The 20901-nt window shown below is 33.8% G+C and overlaps 1 protein-coding gene across 1 annotated transcript in view; it reads left to right on the top strand.

The window, feature by feature from the left end:
• LOC100733450 (vomeronasal type-2 receptor 116-like) overlaps positions 1 to 20901 on the top strand; it is a 55432-nt gene that overhangs the window by 12673 nt on the left and 21858 nt on the right. The window contains exon 6 of the mRNA XM_013148762.2: positions 1769 to 2674. Within this exon, the coding sequence (XP_013004216.2) occupies positions 1769 to 2674 (906 nt within the window). The remainder of the gene's footprint in view (positions 1 to 1768; positions 2675 to 20901) is intronic.

The raw sequence follows: 20901 nt of genomic DNA, 5'->3' as shown, positions 1-20901 counted from the left end.
TGAAAGTGAACAAGTAAACATGATTTTGATAATAAAAGCTGACAACAATTATAATTGATTAGGAAAAAAGAGAAAAATTGAAAACTACTAAAATATCATGATAGAGATTTGTCTATTAATGCAGTTATATAGAAAATTTCATATAAAAATCAGTAATTATTTGAAATCTTTACAATCACAGGAGAATTCAGCAAAACGATATTAGGAAAACTTTTTGAAAATCTCCCAGTACCCATATCACCACAGTACCCTGTGTATTTACTGACAGAAGACCATAATGTCATGTTTCTTTTTTTTCCTTTGCCATTTTCTTTTTTATTGGGTCCAGGGATTGAACTCCTGACCACACACTTGCAAGGCAGGCACTTATGCCACTGAGCTAAATCCCCAGACCTCATAGTGTTATGTTTCATTCCAAATTTTCCTGATGTCCAATATTAACTGTGAAATATGTTAGCATTTAAAAACATATTAAAAGTGACCTCATTTTTTCAGAGTTAAATAAAACAACAAGTTCAGTTCAATTAAAACAGAAGCTAATGTTTTTTTTATTCAAACCTGAAAATAAACTAAGAAGAAATAATGTTCACAATCCATTTCCTTTTTTAACCATGTTAATATATTATGTTCAAAACTGAGATACATATTTTAGGGAGAACATACCATGAATAAACACAGCTTATAAAATGCCTTTAAATGCAGTAGTCACTGGGGAATAAAAAATAATGTTAATAAATAAAGATGATGAAATAAAACTATCCATATCTTACTTAAAGGTAAATAACATGGGTATTCCTTACCAAATTATGGATAGGAGAAAAGTTTCTAAATGCGAAAATGGCATTTATGATACCCAATTCACTCACACTTCACAATATATCTTGTTTTTGAAACCAACAATGAGATAAGAATTTTCTGTGTCCCACTTCTTCCAGTCATTACAGACCATATCATGATGAAAAGCAATGAATTTAAGAAAACACATAAAAGCAAAAGTGCTTTGGAATGGAAGAAATAGAACAAAATAAGATTTCCAGTGGTATTAGTTTGCAAGTATAAAATCCATTTTTATGAATAAATTGATATTGGGTTTTCTAGTAATTGAATACAAGAGATTATTATAAAACCACAAATCTATTTTCATTCAGTTGACATTAAAATATTTCTTGATATGTAATTCAAAGAATTACTTAGCAAAGAATGTGGGTTTCCTAATGTGCAATTACACATTAATTTAATGTATGGGAAAATATTTATACAGATTTCATTTAAATAAGTAGTTCCTTTATAAATTTTTAAAAGTAGAGAAATATTTTTTCAGGTTATGTGGAAAATAAAATGAGACTATATAACAGCAATGCTCAATAAATCATGATAGCATTATTTAGGAATATTCTCTACATATCATTGTTTTATTTTGTGTCTAGAAATAAATGGAAAAGTGATGTGTGGTGATTCACATTTGCAATTCAATGCTCTGGAAGGCTTAGGCAAGAGGGTTTTAAGTCAAGTGGGAGCCTCTGCAATAAAATGAATTAAAGAGATTCTTTCTCAATATAATAAAATTTAAAAGAATAGGAAATGTATCTCAAATAATCCTTTCTGAGTTTCAATCCAAGAACCAAAAAAGAAAAACAGAAAGACGAGTCAAGAAAAAAATAAAACAAGAAAAAAATTAAAATGTTTCAATTTAGTTCATGTCCAGTGAGTTTCTGAGAATAAGAGTTTGCAAAAGAAAGACTAATTGACAATCTTAATTTTTTGCTAGATATGGAACATTGCATAAAGTGTTCAGATCATGAATATGCCAACACACAGCAAAACCGCTGCCTAAAAAAAGCTGTGACTTTTCTGGCTTATGAAGATCCTTTGGGAAAAGCTCTGGCTGGCACTGCATTGAGTCTCACTGTTCTCACAGCTGCTGCTCTTGGGATCTTTGTGAAGCATCGAGACACTCCCATAGTCAAGGCCAACAATCCAGCTATGAGTTACACCCTGCTCATTTCTCTCATCTTCTGTTTTCTCTGCTCCTTACTCTTCATTGGTCGTCCCAGCACAGTCACCTGCATCCTCCAGCACACCATATTTGCAATTGTGTTCACTGTGGCTGTTTCCACTGTCTTAGCCAAAACTATTACTGTGGTTCTAGCCTTTAAGGCCACTGCTCCAGGCAGAAGGATGAGGCAGTTGCTGATGTCAGGGGCACTAAACTACATCATCCCCATCTGCACCCTAGTCCAACTCACTCTCTGTGGAATCTGGATGGGAACACATCCACCCTATATTGACACAGATGCACACTCTGAACATGGCCACATCATCATCATGTGTAACAAGGGCTCCCTCAGGGCATTCTACTCTGTCCTGGGATACCTGGGCTCCCTGGCCCTTCTCAGCTTCACGGTGGCTTTCCTAGCCAGGAACCTGCCTGACACATACAACGAAGCCAAGTTTCTGACATTCAGCATGCTGGTGTTCTGCAGTGTGTGGATCACCCTACTCCCTGTGTACCACAGCCGCAAGGGGAAGGTGATAGTGGCCATGGAGATCTTCTCTATCTTAGCTTCCAGTGCAGGACTTCTGGGCTGTATCTTTGTTCCAAAGTGCTACATTATGTTGTTCAGGAAAGAAAAGTATTCTGTATATTCAGTCAAGCATAAAACCCATTTTGGGAGTAAGAATACATAGAGAACGTTCACATACATCTAGTCAGAAGCATCCCCTCAACATTCATAAAGTCAGGTATCAAATTACATAAGGGAATTTGAATAAACAAATAACTTTTTTGTCTAATGGTCTTGAAATCACCAACACTTATACCCTCATTCTTTTCATTTGAATTTTATTCTCTATTTTCTGCAACTCCTATTTTGCTTGAAATTAATCCTAGTAGTTTTGGGGTAAAATTAATGATATTTCTCACATTTATCTTGTTTCCCTCTTTAGTTTCTCCATTTTTCCTGATATTTTAATATGAGAAGTTTTGACTACAGACAATTAAATTTTTCAGTTCTTTAATATATTTCAAGTTTATTCCTCAAGTGTGTCATGTCTTTAATAGACAATATAGTATATTTTAATAACTTCTTGTGCATTTCTCCATTACACTTGCCTTCCACTAATAAAGAGAATATTTTTGAAATCCTCTATCTCATGATCATTGAAACTAGTTTTGTCACATCATGTCCTATACAAAATACACCTGGAGTTAAAATGACAATAAATTGAATTTATAGGCTAACTAAAGAGATTGCTAACCTACTATACTGAGGTTTTCTAACAGTGTAGTTAAATGTTTTCATTTTCTTTGTTGTTCGTCCTTTACTTGATCATCATATTCTGATGCATGACACACATATATTTCATTTTGTGCATATTTGGTACACACTTAAATAATATATATTCAATAATCAATACTGTCAGACACATTTCTGGATTCTTTATCAGTTTTTAGTAATGTGAAAAAAGTTTTATTTATGACATATTTGTGTGCTTTATTTATATTTTAGATTGATATTATTATTTCTTGTCTAGAATCTGGTCTAACTTCTTGGTTCTGTATTTAGTTGTTGCATCACTTGACATTTTATTCCATGTGATATGGTAACTGTAGCTTTACCATGTATCTTCTATTATTTATATTTTACATTTTATTTCCATTTCAATGCAAATATGGTACACAACAATAATGTTGGCCATAGTCTTATTTCTACTCCTTTATGTTCACTGAGAATCCACAATATTGTTCCATAAAATATTATGTGTGCATTATTTTTGTGGCCACACAATGAAATGCAAAACATGCTCTTATATTCCTAGATTGTTCAGCATTTTAAATTGAAATATATCTGGATTTGTATTGGAGTTTTTACTTTGTATTTCCAGGGCAACATAATTTTAGAAATCTTATAAATGCTGGATACTTGTAATACTATAATTACTCCTGGTGTACTGTTCTTCTGTGACACTGCGTAGATTGTAATTCAATTTTGTTTGTTTTGCATCTATTTTTAAAAAATTGTCCAGTGTTCCCTCTCTATGGTACCATTTTGTGATTTTTGGAGTTCAAGTACAACATAATATGTCTTTTTAAAATTTAGTTGAAATATCATTTAATCAAAAGTCCCAAGGATGAGAAGCTCCTTGATTTCTGTACATTACATATTGCTGTTATATTGACTCAGGGAGTCAAATATTTCTACCAACACCAAGGTCAGGCAAAATGTGAAGCAAGATCTCTTTAACTAGCATCAAGATTACATGCCACTTGCTCTTTAATAGACTTAATTATTTGGTGGAATTACACAATTTGCAAATGAAATAGTAGTAAACTAACTCATTTAAATATTGAGCACAGTACTTCTCACCATATGCTATTTTATAAGACAAGAAAAAAATCTATATTGTGTAGAACTTTCTAATTAGCGTCAACTAAGTAAAATTAAGTGGAGTAAATAATGAATTTTCAAAATACATTTCATGATGTTTCTTGTAACTGGGAAAATCTTAAAGCCTCAGGAATTCATCATTTGATAATGGCTGCTGCTCTATCAATTTGTTCTCCTCAAAACAAGTCTGTAAGGCATTGTTTTCAAAGAACAATCTGAAACACTAAAAAGCCACATAAGCAATGTCATCAGAAGTTCTCAACTACACTATAACATTGTCAAATATGTTTCTCGTGCTCTGTTAGGCATGGAGGTTAAAAGTAGAACAAATTCAATGTTACACTAAAGAAAACAAGTATTACAATATTTTAATCTATCATATATTGAGGCTATATATGTGATACCTCAGAATTTCAATGTTAATTTGATTTGAAAACAATTGTTTTCTGTGCAGTGAGATTTCTTCTATCTAGTGGTATATTTATAATGTGGTTTGTATTTTGATTTTTTCAGGTCTCAAAGTTTTTTTCCCTTTAAATTAGAAACTTGTTCCCACTGTTAATACAACTTTGATATATTTAATAACTTGTAGGTGACATATTAGTGCCATAGTTGTGTAATTATGAGAGAATCCACTCATATTGCTTCTAAACTAATTTTAGATAAAATCTCATCACCCATATTGTTCTAATCTCATCTTAGATATAATAAATAAAATATTCAAACTTTTGTAGATGAGTTCAAATAAGGAATAATTTCTATTCATAAAGTTGCCACTGCAATGAAGAGTTCGTAGCAAGGAGGCTCCTAATCTAACAGTCCTTTCAGACAACAATTTGGACAACAGTGGAACACTGTGCAGGAGACATGGCTCTCTCCGATGATGAATTGAAAATTTTTCTTTGTAATCTTACACTTTTCCAAAACTCTTCTTATTTAGCAAGAGGTCTTTTGTATCTTCTGTGAATAGACTTGTATGGTTTCAACTGTGAATTCCACCATATGTAAATTCCCACCTAGAGATGTAGGTTACATGCTTGCTACTAGATAAAGAATATTATTGGGAAAGCTTCCCTAGAAACAATAGTGAATTATTACTGATGGATATTTATGTAAAACCACAGTGACATTTTCCTTTTAGGAAGAATCTCTTGCTCTCTGCTATTCACTGTTATATATGATATGAATGTTCCAGGTATAGCGTTCCATAGGAGGTCCAAAATGATAGTGAGTAAATACTCACTGAATTCAAATGCAGACAAAATTGTTTTGTGTTTTGCCAGACACAAGTCAATAATCTAAAAGAATATAGGAAATCTCTCTACATCTGCATGGTCCTGATCTCAATGGAAATTTCTTAGCTGAAATCAATGTACAAAGCTTAACCATTCTTTTTCCACAAATAGTTAAAATCCTCAGATGGCTCAAGAGCTACTATCTAGCATGAACATAGTAAGGGGAACTAGCTGAGATGTACGGTCCCAACCCTTACTTCAATGCACCTTTACAGAATACTTCCCAACTCTATCTTGTCAGAAATCCTAACAGCCCCTGCAAGAATAATATTAGTATGCTCTAGGCAGTGTGTAGATTCTAAGTTAACCACACCTGCAAGAATAATCTAGTATGCTTTAGGCAGTGTTTAGATTAAAAGCTAAAAAGTCAATGAGTTTCCTCAGTATTCGAGTGACCAATCTCCTTAAGTTTTTAATGAATCTCTCATAACATGAATGTTGTGGACATCCAGAAAACCAGCTCTGCAGCTTAATAAGCATCTTAAATTTGGTAATGCCTTATATTTTTGTAATGCCCTATTCCTTATAGTAAAAGCATTAACAATTGGTCAGCCATCAAATAGAAAAATTTTCTGAGATTGGACATTGGAATACATCATATCTTGAAGGTATTTTCTATTTTCTTTACTTTGCTTTCCATTCAGTCTTACATGGGTTGGCTACATGGGGTGACTGTGGCTTGACTTTCAGGATAAATCCATGACAAAACTGGAATGTGGCTCCTTGATTTGAAGGATGCCTTGATGGTCGGTTGATTCTGTCAAATTGAGAAATTTAGAAGATTAACTATATCAGATCAGCATTTCTACACCCTAGGATATAGGAGACCCAGCCAGAGGTGGCTCTTATACACATTAGGCTGTAGGAACTCATGCTAGGGTTGATCATTGTCAAGAGGTATAAAAGGGAAATGTATATGGACAGATCGGCTCCCATTCTTTAGTGGAGCTCATCTTTGCCTTTTGCTGGGATGTTGTCTCTTGGCCTGCAAGGCAGAGTCCTTGTCTTCCATTGCATATTTTTCAGTCTTCTAGTGCAGACTCCTCATCTTTTATTTTGAATCCTTCTGTAGACTCTTCAGTCTTCCAGAGTAGGCCGTTGAGCCTTCTGGTATAGATTCACTGATCTCCTGACACAAACTTGCATGGACACTGCAATGAACCAGAGCTTGGAATGAAACTATTGGTCTCCAGTGTGCAGACACATTTTGCATAATTCTTCATTCAATTCAATGATCTTGTAATTTATTTTACATTTGTACATCTTATATTACATCTCTTTATCTAGGAAAACACTGACTGATATAGACTTTGGTAGCAGAATGGCTGCAGAGAAGTAGAATTTTAATGATGAAGCCATTCCAGGCTTTATTCTGGGCTGTTTGATATTATTGCCTGTGATGCAATGAACAGCTATTTTGAAGAAAACAAAACATCATAATAGCTAGTGCTGATTTAATACCATCTTGTTTTAAAGCCCCACAAAACTATGGCTCTTCTGTCTCCATTGATTTTACCATGTTGTATCTTGCTGGATTTTATTATATGTGATAGTATAAACAAAAAATTTTATAGGCAAAGAGCTAATATAGAAACCATTGTTTGTTTTTCTGTTAGCTTGTTCTAAATACTCTACAATGTTTCATGCCCTTGAATAGTTTCACACTGTCTTGATATGTTTGACTCTATAGTATATGAAGTTATATTCAAATATTTCAAGGAAAAAGACACTATGGTAACTACTATTAACTCTGGTTACTTGGTGGTGAAGCACTAGGTTGCTGAAACTGTCATGCTTTAACCTGTATTGTTATGTTGTTATGTCCTCTTTTATCTCAATCTCTCTCTTATTCATTAAAAATATTTCATTATTTTTAGTACTTTTTTAACTAAGGGGAAAAATAAAAAAATAGCAGGATATATTATAGTAACTTTTTTGATTTCCTATTAACTTGATTTGAAGTCCTGTAATACTCCCACTATCTTGTTTTGGCTGATTAGACTCTGTTCCATTCTGTATGATAGTATCAAGTTTGAGGGTATAGGCAACTAATTTGAAGGCAATAAGATTCACTATGATGCCCATTCTGGTTTGATTATTATCCTCTTTTGAAGTTCTGTTTACAATGTTTAGGTTTTATTGGTCTTGTTCTCTACTGTTTGGTTCAACTGTATAATACCTAATGAGATAGACAATTCTTCTTAAGGAAGCAAGAGGCATTATGGTAACCATTGTTGATAACCTTGTACTCTGTTTTTACATCATGTGCTGTGTCTATCCTTGGTTTTGACTGACAGCTTTTTTTAGCATGTTTGATCTTATTCTCTTCCAAAAAAAGTAATAAGATCTATGGGAGTAATAAAATCCATAATGTGTAAATTCTGTTGTAATAAATAGAGGAAAAAAAATGCCCTAAAGGATACAACAGCAAGTGTGTTTAGGTGTATCAAATAGATGACCATATTAATGTTTTTGATTGGATCATTGAACACAACTGTTTGCAGTCTCACTGTTTGAATGTTCACTTTGTATGTTTTGATCCTGTGACCTGAGTCACTGTCTCTAAGATGATAGTGTGTAATCTATTAACTGGTGATATCTTACTGTTTTTTTTTGTAGTTCTGTATTACTTGTATCCTTACACTGTTTTGTTTTGTTCTGTTATTTTTTCTCTTTTTCCTTTTAAATAAAATTTAAAAAATAATAATGAAGCCATTCTTAAGGGGCTTTATGTGTTCTCTGATTTGGCACTCACATTGATGAGATGGTCTCTCCTACTAATTCTATGGAGGAATACTAATAATCCTTAGTGTAAACTGTTTAAATTAATTCATGTAGATCTATTTAGTTATCCTAATTTACTACATGTGAGACATAAAAGGAATGTAGTCACTCTACACATGAAAATTTTGAATATCTTTGGAAGAGTAGAAAACATAATGATGCTGGATGGTTGACTCTAGCATCCCTGGACAAGTAATTGAAGGACAACAATGAGGTGAAAACATCCATAGGAAGTCTAAAGTTTTTATGGCTGTGAGGACAAATTAATAAAGGAAAATAAGAAATTCAAAGATTCAAATTTCCAACTCTAGTCACAAGAAAGAAATTTAAAAGATTTCAAGTGTATCTTGAAAGAAAATCTCCTCTACTTTAACTGTAAGGATGAAATTGTAAAATCCCAAACACAGGCCCTCATAATAGAATTGATTGAAGTAAATATAATGCTCAGTCTCAGATGATATCTGATATATAGATGAAGGCACTGATCATAAATGAATACGACTCCATAAACTGGGATGGAGATGTGTAAGAGGATCTTGAGGAAACTGAGGATGTGAAGTTTATAGATGATTACTTTGCCAAAGGAAGAGATTCCCCCATCCATAGTGACAGAGCATCCTCAACACCACCCTCTGTGGTATTAGCTTCTCCTACTATATTTGGGGAAACTAAGCTTGTTTTGACCAAGCATGAAAATGCTGACACTCCTCAGGACCCTCTCTCAAAGCTCTTCTTGAGCTTTCTTACTCGAACAAACAGGGCTTAAAATGTAAGCGTGGAAATGGATATTATGGGTGTTCGATTATATTAAAAAATTTACACTTGGTTCATGCTGAGTTTGTTGATATGGTCCCATTAATCAGGGATTCTGAATTTAATGTTGCAGGTTGTGGAGTAAACAAAGTGTTAATGATTTATTTAGTTGGTTGGCACAAGTATGGATAAAAATATAGGCTTCTGTGAGTGAGTTTAAAATGCCTGATAATCTATGATTCACTGTTGATGAGGTGATACAGGGCTTAGGGAAATGGGATTGTTGCAGTGGATCTGTTATGCTAAACCTAATCCGACGTGCTGGGATGATCCACAAAAATACATGTCCTTCACTATCACTCTGAGAAACAGATCCATGATGCGAGCATAAGAATTCCCAAAGAGCCCTGTCATCACTCTTCTCTGCATTCCAGATCTTATAGTGGGGACTGTGTTAACACAACTGAGCGAAATAAGGGCAATGGGCTTGATTGGATCCTACTGTGGCAGAGGTCAACTGGCAGCATTTAATCACCAAAGGCAGGGTCTGTTTTCTTAGCATAACAGACAGCAGAATCAGAACAATGACCAGAATTATCTGACACATATAGATCTATACTTTTGGCTGACCAACCACCATGTTCCCAAAATAGATGGTAAATCTACAAAATATTTGCTACAGTTATTTAATAAAAAATTAAGGGCAAATGCACAGAAACCTACTTCAAATCATTGTAACAGGGAATTATGATCTTTCAGTTGGTACCAGATATGAGCCAATTTACAGGCCCAGAACCACTTGAAAAAAAGGAAAGGCCAGATTTCCTTGGGGAACAATCCTGATATATCAAAAATTTATGTGATCAGTTTTTCTTCCATACTTTCCCAGAGGGGCGTAAGTTCTTTTGCCTAACCAACAGTACATTGGGGGAAGAATGATCAGCTATTTGGGGACTACTGAATACTTATTCTGAACTAATACTGATTCCAATGTATCAAAACCATCACTGTGGCCTTTCAGGAAGGGTAGAAGCCTATGAAAGTCAAATTTTAGCAAAGATTTGACTCTCAGTGAGTCCAGTATATCCTCTAATCTTTCTGTAGTCATTTCGCCTGTTCTGGAATGCATATCTGGAATAGATTTGTTTAGTACTTTACAAAATCTTCTACTGGTGCCCTACCCTGTACTGTAAGGGATATTATAGTTGGAAATGCTAAATGGAAGCCACTAGTGTTATCTAAACCTGATAAAACAGAAAACTAAGAGCAGCATTGCATTCCTGGAGGAATTACTGTGATTAGTGCTGCCATGAAGGAGGGAGAAGTGATGGTCTGTGATACATTTCCATTTAATTATCCCCTTTGGCCTGTGCAGTAGACATATGGGTCTTTATCTTGGTTACTTTTTTTTCCATTGTTGAGACAAAATACATGTTGTCCAACATGAAGGAAGAAGGTTTATTTCTTACAATTTTGGATGTTTTAGTTCATCCTTAGCTGGTTCCAAGGCAGAATGGTATAGCTGAGGAGCAACCATTCATAGCAGCTATAAGCAGCAAAAGCAAAAAAAGCAAAAGAGAGGAAAAAAGCTGGCCTTCTTACTGCCCTTATGTTGCAAATCAGCTCCACCTCTGGGCAGGTGCAGCACTCACATCAATTCCAGTGCTAGGCAACAAATCAATAAAAAAATTCTAGGTTTAGCCACCTCCCGGACCACATAAGGATTGGGGGCCACCTAGATACAAACATAACACTACTGGAGAGTGACAGTAGGTTATCAAAAACTGAATCAAGTAGTGATTCATATTGCAGATGCTATTCTAGATGTGGTTTCCTTGTTTGAATAGACAACATAACTCCTGGTACAAGATATGCAAGTGTTGATTTGGGAAGTTCCCCCCTCTCTTTTCCCATCTATAAGACCATCAGAAATAATTTGTTTTCAGTTGGCAAGGCCAGCAATATGCCTGTAATGTTCTACATCACAAAATAGTTGTTTCAGTAAAAACAACTTTGAGTCATTCATACGACTTTCACTTTTACAAACCACCTTGAAGAAAATTCAGGTTTAAAAATTTTATACAGACAGCTATCATCTCCAAATACCCATAAGATACTTATCATACTATATACTGAATGAAATTTTTTGATTGTTCATTCTGTTTTTGACTGTACATTGAAAAACTATTCCCCCAAGAAACTGTGGTACAGTTGTCTATATCTTATTTGCACAAGGAGGACTGATGAGAGTTATAATATATATAATGGTGTATGTGCAGTTTCCCACACCCTCTATGTGGTGTTTCTATGGCAAGTTGAAAGCCAATCAGTGAGAAATAGAAAAGCAATGCTATTCTCTACTTAGCAGGTAATGTCTCTTCCAGCCTTATCAAGATTTCATTCTTCAGGACTTCTATAGGGGATTCACAGAAGTCATTTCATGTACTTTCTCCAAAAATATACACATAATGGTTTTATTGTCGGGGAGGCCAAGGTCAGCCTGGGTAGGAATGGCCCTCCAAATGAAAAAATCTTTCACAATAAATAAATTATATGAGTGGAGAAGAAAATTGTGTGTTTCAAATTATGCAAATCTACAGCCATCAGCTGCTTTCAATAGAGAGATATTTAAACTTTTCTAACAGTTATAAAAGAAAAATAGAAAAAGTTTTACGGTTTTCTGTAGCTAAATGATGTTAAACAGTAAAATGTACATGTTGTACAAACAATCTCACTTAATTCCACAAACACTTTTGTTACTAATATCCTTAATATGCATGCTATATAAGGAACAAAAAGAGACGAAATATGTTTGGAAATCTTTGACTCCATAAAGTACTTCTGACTCAGAAATACTCTTTACTTAGATGACTTTAGTTGAAGTCTTTTCTCTTTGTGAGACTATGACCTATTAGCTGTCAATGAGCTCAGAAATGCACTAGTGTTAATGCTACATGACATAATATACATTAAAGAAAATCAGGGATTTCTGTAATTTAAGCATTTTTTTCTGAACCTTGGGCTCCATTTTCAATAGCTTGGTTTGTTTTTCCTAGCAGCATCACTTTCTGAGGAACATTCAATTCAACAGTCCTGTCGGAGACCAAGTGAATGATGATAAGTATAGAAAATTGGATTCAGAGAATGACATTCTCAATTTTTGGAATTTCCCATAAGGTCTTAGACTAAGGACAAAAGAAAGAAAATATTCTCCACATGGTCAATAATTATGTTTATTAGAGAATATCATTGAATGGGCCACAAGAATGTCTGAATTCAGATGATCTGCATTTTTAAACACTTTAATAACTAAAATCATTTTGTGTCTTCCATATTCTTGACCTTGTTTCTAAATAACTTACAGAAAATAAACAATTTATTCACTGATTTTAAGAATTTATTTTTTAACCAAAGTTGTGATGAAATGTAAAGGCACATAAATTTAAAATCATATGTTCTAAAAGTTAGTATACTTTGCACCTCTCAATACATGGCATTCTTCAAAAAATTGAACTTGGGCATGTAAGCATATGAAAAATTTCCTTGAGTTTAAAAAACATTAAGAAAGTACAAGAAATCATTTATATATACGTGATTTGCTTCAGACTTTCTACTCTGCAGCTAGTGAAAGTTGTCATCCTGGAGATTTAGGAAAACTCCTCAGGAAAGAATGCCTGCCTATTGCTTTGATTGCACACATTGCCCAGGGAATGAGATTTTCAATTATGCAGGTAAGTGCATGCCTGTGAACAAATTCTCATCTCTTTTTCAATGCCCATTCATCCTGGAAATGGGAAACAACATAATGAGAGAAGCAAAGATATCATTATTGTCCAGGTACTAATACAATAATTTTTCACATCACATTTACTGAAATAAATGGTATATCATTTAAAATATGTTATTAGATTTTTTTTCCACAATGACTAAAAGTGCTATTTTCCAAAAAGTAAAAGCCCACACCTCCAACTTCTAATTTCAATTTCCAATCTTTCCAAATTCTAATTTCAATGTCCATCGTGGATTTTAACATAGAGTATTATTAAGCACCTTTATGTTTTCTGGTACTATAGTTGGTCACATTAAAGACATACATTTCACATATCCTTACTTTTTGCTTCTATACTGTTCTTGACATAGGTCAGGCCCCAATTTTATGTTTGCTTTAGGGAATATTTGTGACTTTCATGTACAACCAGATTTTAGTAAAGTATAATGTCAGTGAGTAAATTTCTTGTTCTGCTTTTCCAGAAGTCACAAGAACCAGGAAGACAAAATACAATAACATAAATGAAAGTCAGTGGCATAAAGCTGCATTCTATTATATATCTTCAATAAGATGTCATTCACTTGTCTAAAGAATCCATAGAGTTAGACCAGTATTCTTTGGATGTGAGTGGAACAATAGACTGCATGACATATTGCTGCTTTATAATAATGAAATATTCAATTAATAAAATTAAATGTTATTAAAATTTAAAATGTAGACATGAGGCAGAGGGGAAACACAAAACTGAGACTGAAATTTTCGTATAAAATAATTACCATTTTGAAAATATTTGAACTGTAAGTTATAAAATCATGGCACACTATGAACCCTTTTCTGTGAGTATTCTGATGTGTTTTATGGCAGATGCGTGACTCAAGTTCACAGCCTAATCAGCATGGCTTCTTCTCTACCATAAATATTTTGACAAAGAGTATGCAGTGTATTGTGTACTGAAATGTGGGATGTCTTCTTCCTGTAAACTGCATAGACTGTAGTTTAATGTAAATGATTTATATTTGCATATAGAAAAAATATACTCAGCAATAGAGGTATGTAAGTTAATGGTTTATGAAATAATTTTCTTTAACTTGCAATATATAGAAAATATTAAAATCAAGTATTGGTTTAAAAGATTGCTTATTAAATATTTTTAAGTTTTAATCAGCATTTTTTTTATTTTGAAAAGAATAAAACCAAATGAAACAAAACAAAATAGAGTCCATCAAAACAAAAGTATGGACATAGTACATGACCTAAAACCAAAATACAAGGTGATCAAAAATGGCTACTATAATGCTTCTTGTTATCCTCAAAAGAATTGCCCATATCATCAGGCATAATAAAATTGAACAAAACAGTATAGAACAAAATCAATAAAAACAAAACATTGGAGACATTACAGGAATTCAAAAGAAGATAATAGTGAAATCAGAATGGGTATCATAGTGAAACTTACTATCTTCAGAGTAATTGCCTATACCCTTAGACTTGATACTATCAACAAAACAGATTCAAATAAAATCAGTCAAAACAAGACAGTGATCCAACAAAGAGATTCAAATAACATCAGCCAAAACAAGACAGGGAAAACAACACAGTGCTTCAAATTAAGTTAACAGGAAATAAAAAAATGGTAATCGTAGTATATCCTGCTATCTTTGGAACAGCTGTCCATGCCATCAAATGTGGACAGAATGAAACCAAAACTTGAAAGAATAAAATCAAACTAAACTGAGTGATGGAAAGAATATGGGTTTCAAATCATGATGCAAAATTAATGATGGCCACTGCATTCCATTTTTAGACAATTACTCCTCTTCACTTTCAAAGAGTGCATTTTACATTCTGTATCCCACTAACACCTTTAGTTTTTAAATTAGGGAGGCGACCTGTTATTCACCTAAGTGATTCTGAACTTTTTTACCCCTGAGCATGATCTCAAGTTGTATCCATTACCTACAAGGACCTCAAGGTTTTCCTTCCTTATAGCTGAGTAGTTGTTCACTGTATAAAATTGTCATGTCTTTCAACCAATCTGTAGCTGATGGGCAAGGTATCCCCACTTCTCTGTTTCCCTGTCACATTGAACATTGTTTTATCAGCTTTGACTTTCAGTATATAAACCCTCTTTTATGCTAATTATCTTTGTCATATAGAGCATATTGATGGACCCTATCACCTGATCCACTCTTCCTGTTTCTTTTATTGGTGTAACAAGACAATCCATATTAGTGATTACGGCCAACCTTCAGTGTCTCATCTCTGCCATGCTATTCTTCTGTCCTTGGTTATGTATTTTTCCCTTTCTTCTGTTGTTTTCCCCATACAGTGACCCCCTTCTGCCACAGCTCCTGAAACCATGATCTTTTTCCTCTCTCTCTAGAATGTCCTTCAGTATTTTTGTAGGCTTATATTGGTAGTCATGAACTCCCCCAGTTCCTCTTTGTCATGGAAGCATTGTGTTTCTCCATTAATTTTGAGATATAGCAGGGTACATTAATCTGGGATGGAGGTCATTTTCTTTCAGGACTTGGAATGGTTCACTCCAAGCTCTTCTTGATTTCATGGTTTGTTTTGATAAGTCTCTTGTGACTTTGATAAGTTTTCCTTTATAGGTGATCTGTTTTCTTTTCTCTGACTGTTTTTAATATTCTGTTATTGTATTTAATTTCTGGGATCTTGATTGTTGTATGTCTGATTATAGGTTTATTTTTGTTAAAGCTGGCTGGAGTTCTGTATGCCTTATTTATCTGAATATCATTTCTTTTTCTTATGCTTGGGAAGTATTTAATTATGTCTGTAAAAAGGCTTTGTATTTCATTTGTGTTTACTCCTGCTTCTTTACTTACCTTTTTTATTCTTAAGTTATAGATCCTCTTGTTATCTTCTAGCCTTTGTATTGTTACTTCCTGGTTCCCTGTCATTTTTTAAGATATCTTTCCTTTTAACCATCACAAGTTGTAAACCTGTATTCAAAATTTGACAGTCTATCTTTAGTTTCTTTCAAGCAGTTTTGTCAGCTTTCAATGGAGTTTTAATTTACTGGTACTCTCTATGAATTTGTTTCATTTATTCAAGATATTTATATATTTTTCATTGAAGGTTTTCCTCCTTTTTCTATGCTCCTCTATTCTTCCATCTGTGTTCCATCTGTGTTTTCTTTAGAGATGCTTAGCAATTTTTTATTAGGTTTCTTATGTCTTACTTTACCTCTAATAGTATTTTATTTTTAAGTTCCTTTATAGTTTCATGAAGTTGCTCCTTTATATCAGTTGCTATTACTTCAGAAATTGGAGGTCTGTTACTCTTTAATCTCTTTAATCTCTTCTGGATTAGTACTGCTTGGGCTGGAGGTCTGAGACTGCCTTTTGCTTCTTCCTCTTGTCTTGTTTGTGTTTTTTTTCCCAACAATTGGGTAGTGGTGTTCCAGGCACTTCCTGAATTTTTTATAATTACTTTGAACCATGTTGGCTAGGGATTTCTGCTGTTTGCTGTTTTTCCCAATCTGCTGGTGACTACTGGAGTGTAAGTATGGGTGTGGCAGGCTGGCTCCTCCCTCCTGAGCTGGTTATAAACTAGGAGTCTTAACCAAATTTGTGTTAAATGGGTGGATGGGGTTGGTTAGTGGTAGCTTAGAAAAATCTTGGTGCTGGCTATTAGACCACACACAGGGGTGGGACTCAGTCCAATCAATTTTCACTGGTCTTTTCTGCACTAGGAGTGGCTGAATGTTAATATAGAGTGGGTTGATATAGAGTTTGTGTTAATATAGATTGGTTTGATCCCCATCCAGACTATACAGTGAGTTGGATCATGGAACAGATGGGGATGATGCAATTCAGTGCCCCTGATACCACTAACTGCCTCATCCTTCTGCCTGGAGTAGTGACCTTAAAGGCCAGACCTGCAGTGATGATTTTGGCCAACGTAGTTTGGAATAGCCACAGTGAAGACAACTGAAAATATGATCTGCTAGAGGATACAGGTGGCTGTTTTAGAATGGCCAATGAATAGCAAGAAGTACAGAAAACAGAAAGTTAGAGAGATGAGGAGAATGCAGCTGATAATGTGGTTGTTAACCTTGACAATGGGAGTGTCTCACTGCTTCCCAAAGAGGCCAAGAAAAGCTGCTGTGAATACAGTGAGACTCAGGGTGGTGCCAGCCAGAACCTTCCCTATGGGGTCTTTGTGAGCCAAGAAAGTCACATACTTTTGGGGGCACTTGTCTTGCTGTTTTGTGGTATTCTGACCATCAGGATACTTTGCTCACTAATCCAGATCTACTGAGATATTCGAGTGGCCATTAGTTCAGTTTCCTTTATCCTCCCCTATTGCTCACCCATGTACAGAGCTTATATCACTTCTTTAGCCAAATTTTCATTGTTTTTGTTTTTTTTTTTTCAATTTTTATTTAAAATGTCTTACTCCAACTTATAGTCCTGATTATTGAATTCAGGACTTTGTACTTAGCTACATTCCCACTGCTTTTGCTTATTTACTTATTTTTTGAAAGAGTCTTACTAAGTAAAAACAGTTTTTGAAAGTAACAACATTGTTCATACTGTACTCAAATTTGTTAATTTTTGCCTCAGTCTCCCAGTGTGCTGTGATTTCAGGTCTGCATCAACATTCTCAGTTCTTTGTTTGCATTTTCTAGACAACAAGTGCTTTAGTCCTGGTTTTACTAGAGAAAACAGATATAACCCAAGATATTCAAATGTATAAGAAATGATAAGACTGGCTTATGATGGTTAGCCACAGAGTCAGATGAGGAAAAATTCAGAGGGTGTTTATATGTGGGAGGCTGAAAGGATTCAATCCAAGGTTTGGAGTTCCCCCTAGTGTCTCCAAGTTCACACCAGCAGGCTGATGGGTCTGCAACAGAAAACCAAAGGTTCTATGACAAAATGCTGAAAAGTCTATTCTGGAAAGCTGAAAGTCTACACTGGAAGCCAGGAGAAGAGTTCCAAACCAAAAGTAAAGACTGCAACCTCTCCAAAGAATGGCATTCATCCTTCCTCTTTCCCTTTTATGCCTCCAGGTGATGAGCTACCCTAGGGTGTGTCTTCTACACTCTTGGGTGTAGAATTGTTAAATCCATTTAGTCAAACTTCTAAATGTCTCAAATTGACACAATCAACCACTACGTCAAGCAAAACAATATTACATTTACAGTATGTCCCAATGAATACTGCTCTTTTCTTTATAGTTCTCCATTTTCACAAAACAGTAAAATATGTGCCTACTTATAGCTATGCTATGCAAGTCACATTTAATAGATTCAATCAATAACTACTTTAGAAATTCAAATAATTAAGTGAGTTCCAAGGAGGTGATAAATATACATGTTTCAATGTCCATTAGAATATCTTCTCTCATCCCATAAAGTTATCTGTATTTAAACATGATATCCTTCAAGAAGATGATTAATTTTATCTCTAGATATTTCATACTTATGCTAATTTATTTAGTTTTTTTATGAATGGTTAATGACTTGAGTTGTAGAAATAGGTTACTTTTCACCTTAGTTTATGTTTCATCTCTGCTATGTTCAATTATTGGTTTAACATCAGAATAACATCATAGAAAAATTATTTCATATACACTATTCTAGTATATGATTATTTATAAATGTTTTTCTGCATATGTTGTATCAGCAGGAACATTTAATATAATGTGAGGTAAAAGAAGTCACAAGGAAAATTCTATGTTTGCTTTCAAAATTTAACTGCAAAATGAATGGTTTTCTTTAGTGACTTCTAAATGTCATACATGGGGTGTAAATATTTTCTTCCTATTTTTAATTTATTAAATGTTGCCTTTGTTTATTTGTAAATCATGGAAAAAATTGTGATTTTGTATATCTTCATTCATTGCTATTGTTTCTCTTTTCAAAGAAGTGATGCAATAATTATATCTCATAGTCTGAATTTGGGCATGGATTCCCTCTTTCAAATAGAAGTCTCAGTTTGAAATAGAATATGCCAACTCAGTTCCCAATGAAAGAGACCTGCAAGCTTAGCTTCTTATAAGACGTTGTCATCTGTGGGTAACACAAATAGCTTTTCTCTCATTTTAGAAGTACTAATTTATTTATGTTTGCAGTTCCTAATTAATATATTCACTATGGGGAATTCATATACGTATATAACACATTTAAATTAATGTTCCCTTCTCTCCACTCTTCTTTTAGTTTGCCAGCTTATGACTCATTTATTTGTCTTATAAATACATATATGGTCAATTATATATATGCACATTGATAAGCAGACTAATAGGCCAAAATTATAAAACAAATAAGTAAACTTTACTAAATCAAGAACAAATTTTATACTTTGACCATAGTAGGTAACAATAACTATATTTCTCTTTTTTGTTCTTCATTGATCTTATTTCATTTTCTTATATATTGAGTGTTGCATATAAGAGAAACTATGAAATATATAAACTCATGGACAGTCTTACTTTACTTAACATTGTAACCTAAAAGTGCTTCCATTGATGACTAATTCTTTCATGAATGAATGGTACAACTTAATATCTGATGATGTTTAACACTCTACACAACAAGTCTGGGTGAATATTGAACTAAGGACTCATGTCTTAGTTTACAGCATTATATAAACTTATTTTGTTTCATTCTTAAATTAATTAACTTATATTTACTTTCTCATCAATTCATCATATAGAATTTATAAGTGCACATGCTGTATCTTGATGTCTTTTGCCATTGTATCCTTCACTTCAATTCCACTTCCTTTATTTGGAAACCTTTCCTTTCATTTTATCCTTATTACTGCATGTTTTCTTTTCCAGTGCTTCTTTCCCCTCCCCTCTTCCAAATTCCCCTCCTTTGAGCAAATTCTTCATTTTTTTGTGATATTTATATATTTTGGCTCTTATTTATGCTTTCAATTTCTCACACCAGATACGCAATGTCATGTTTACATGTGTGAATTTAATACATTTGAATTAAGAGTATGGTCTCAAGATCCATCTGTAGCTAAAAGCACCTTAAGTTTATCATTCTTTATGACTGAGTAACACACTATTGTGTAAAAATACCTCAACTTTACCCACTCATGGGTTGACTGTCATTAGGGCTATATCCAAATTATAGCTCTTACAAATTTTGTTGCTCTAAATATAGGTGTATATATATCATTGAGGTATGATGCTTTTAATTCTTTTCCTAGGTTTTATTTTGGTACAGGGATCAAACTCAGTATCTAGAACATGCCAGGCAATCACTTATGCCACTGAGCTAAACTCCTAGCTTTTAATTCTTTTTGGGAAGGTACCAAGAAGAAGAAGAAGAGCTGGGTCAAATGGAACCACCAGTCCTAGATTTCTGAGGAATTTTCACACTGTTTTCCGCAGTAGTTACATCAGTCTACAACTTCTCCAGCAGAGGAGAAGGGTTCCTTTTTCATCACAGCCCCAGAAGAATTTACCATTTGTTGATTTTCTAACAATAGTAATTTTGGCAGGAGTGAGATGGAATCTCAGGATTATTTTAATTTGTATCTCTCAAAAGGCCAGTGATGTTGAAAGGTTTTTTTTTTATATACTTATTTGAAATTTCTATATCTTTATCTGAGACATGTCTATTCATCTCAGAAGCCCATTTTTGGATTGGGTCTTTAAATTTGGGATTTCTGGTTTCTTTGAGTCTGTATATGTTTTAGATAGTAATCCTGTGACAGAGGAGCAGAGAGTAAATATATTTTTCTCACTCTGTGGTTTATCCTTTCATTCTGCTGATTTTTTGCCTTGTACAATCTTTTTATTGTGATGAAATCAGATTTTTTTGATTCTTTGTAAAATTTTTATGAGATAATTTTTTTTCACGAAGTCTTTACCTACACTTATACCTTCAATAGCTTCATCCATTATATTTTCCAGCAGATTA

Source organism: Cavia porcellus, unplaced genomic scaffold (genome assembly GCF_034190915.1).
Source record: "Cavia porcellus strain 051 isolate PalLab524CR breed Dunkin Hartley unplaced genomic scaffold, mCavPor4.1 scaffold_133, whole genome shotgun sequence".
In the NCBI taxonomy this organism is placed as follows: domain Eukaryota; kingdom Metazoa; phylum Chordata; class Mammalia; order Rodentia; family Caviidae; genus Cavia; species Cavia porcellus.
Note: the sequence above shows the minus strand (reverse complement) of the source record. Positions and strands in the feature narration are given on the sequence as shown.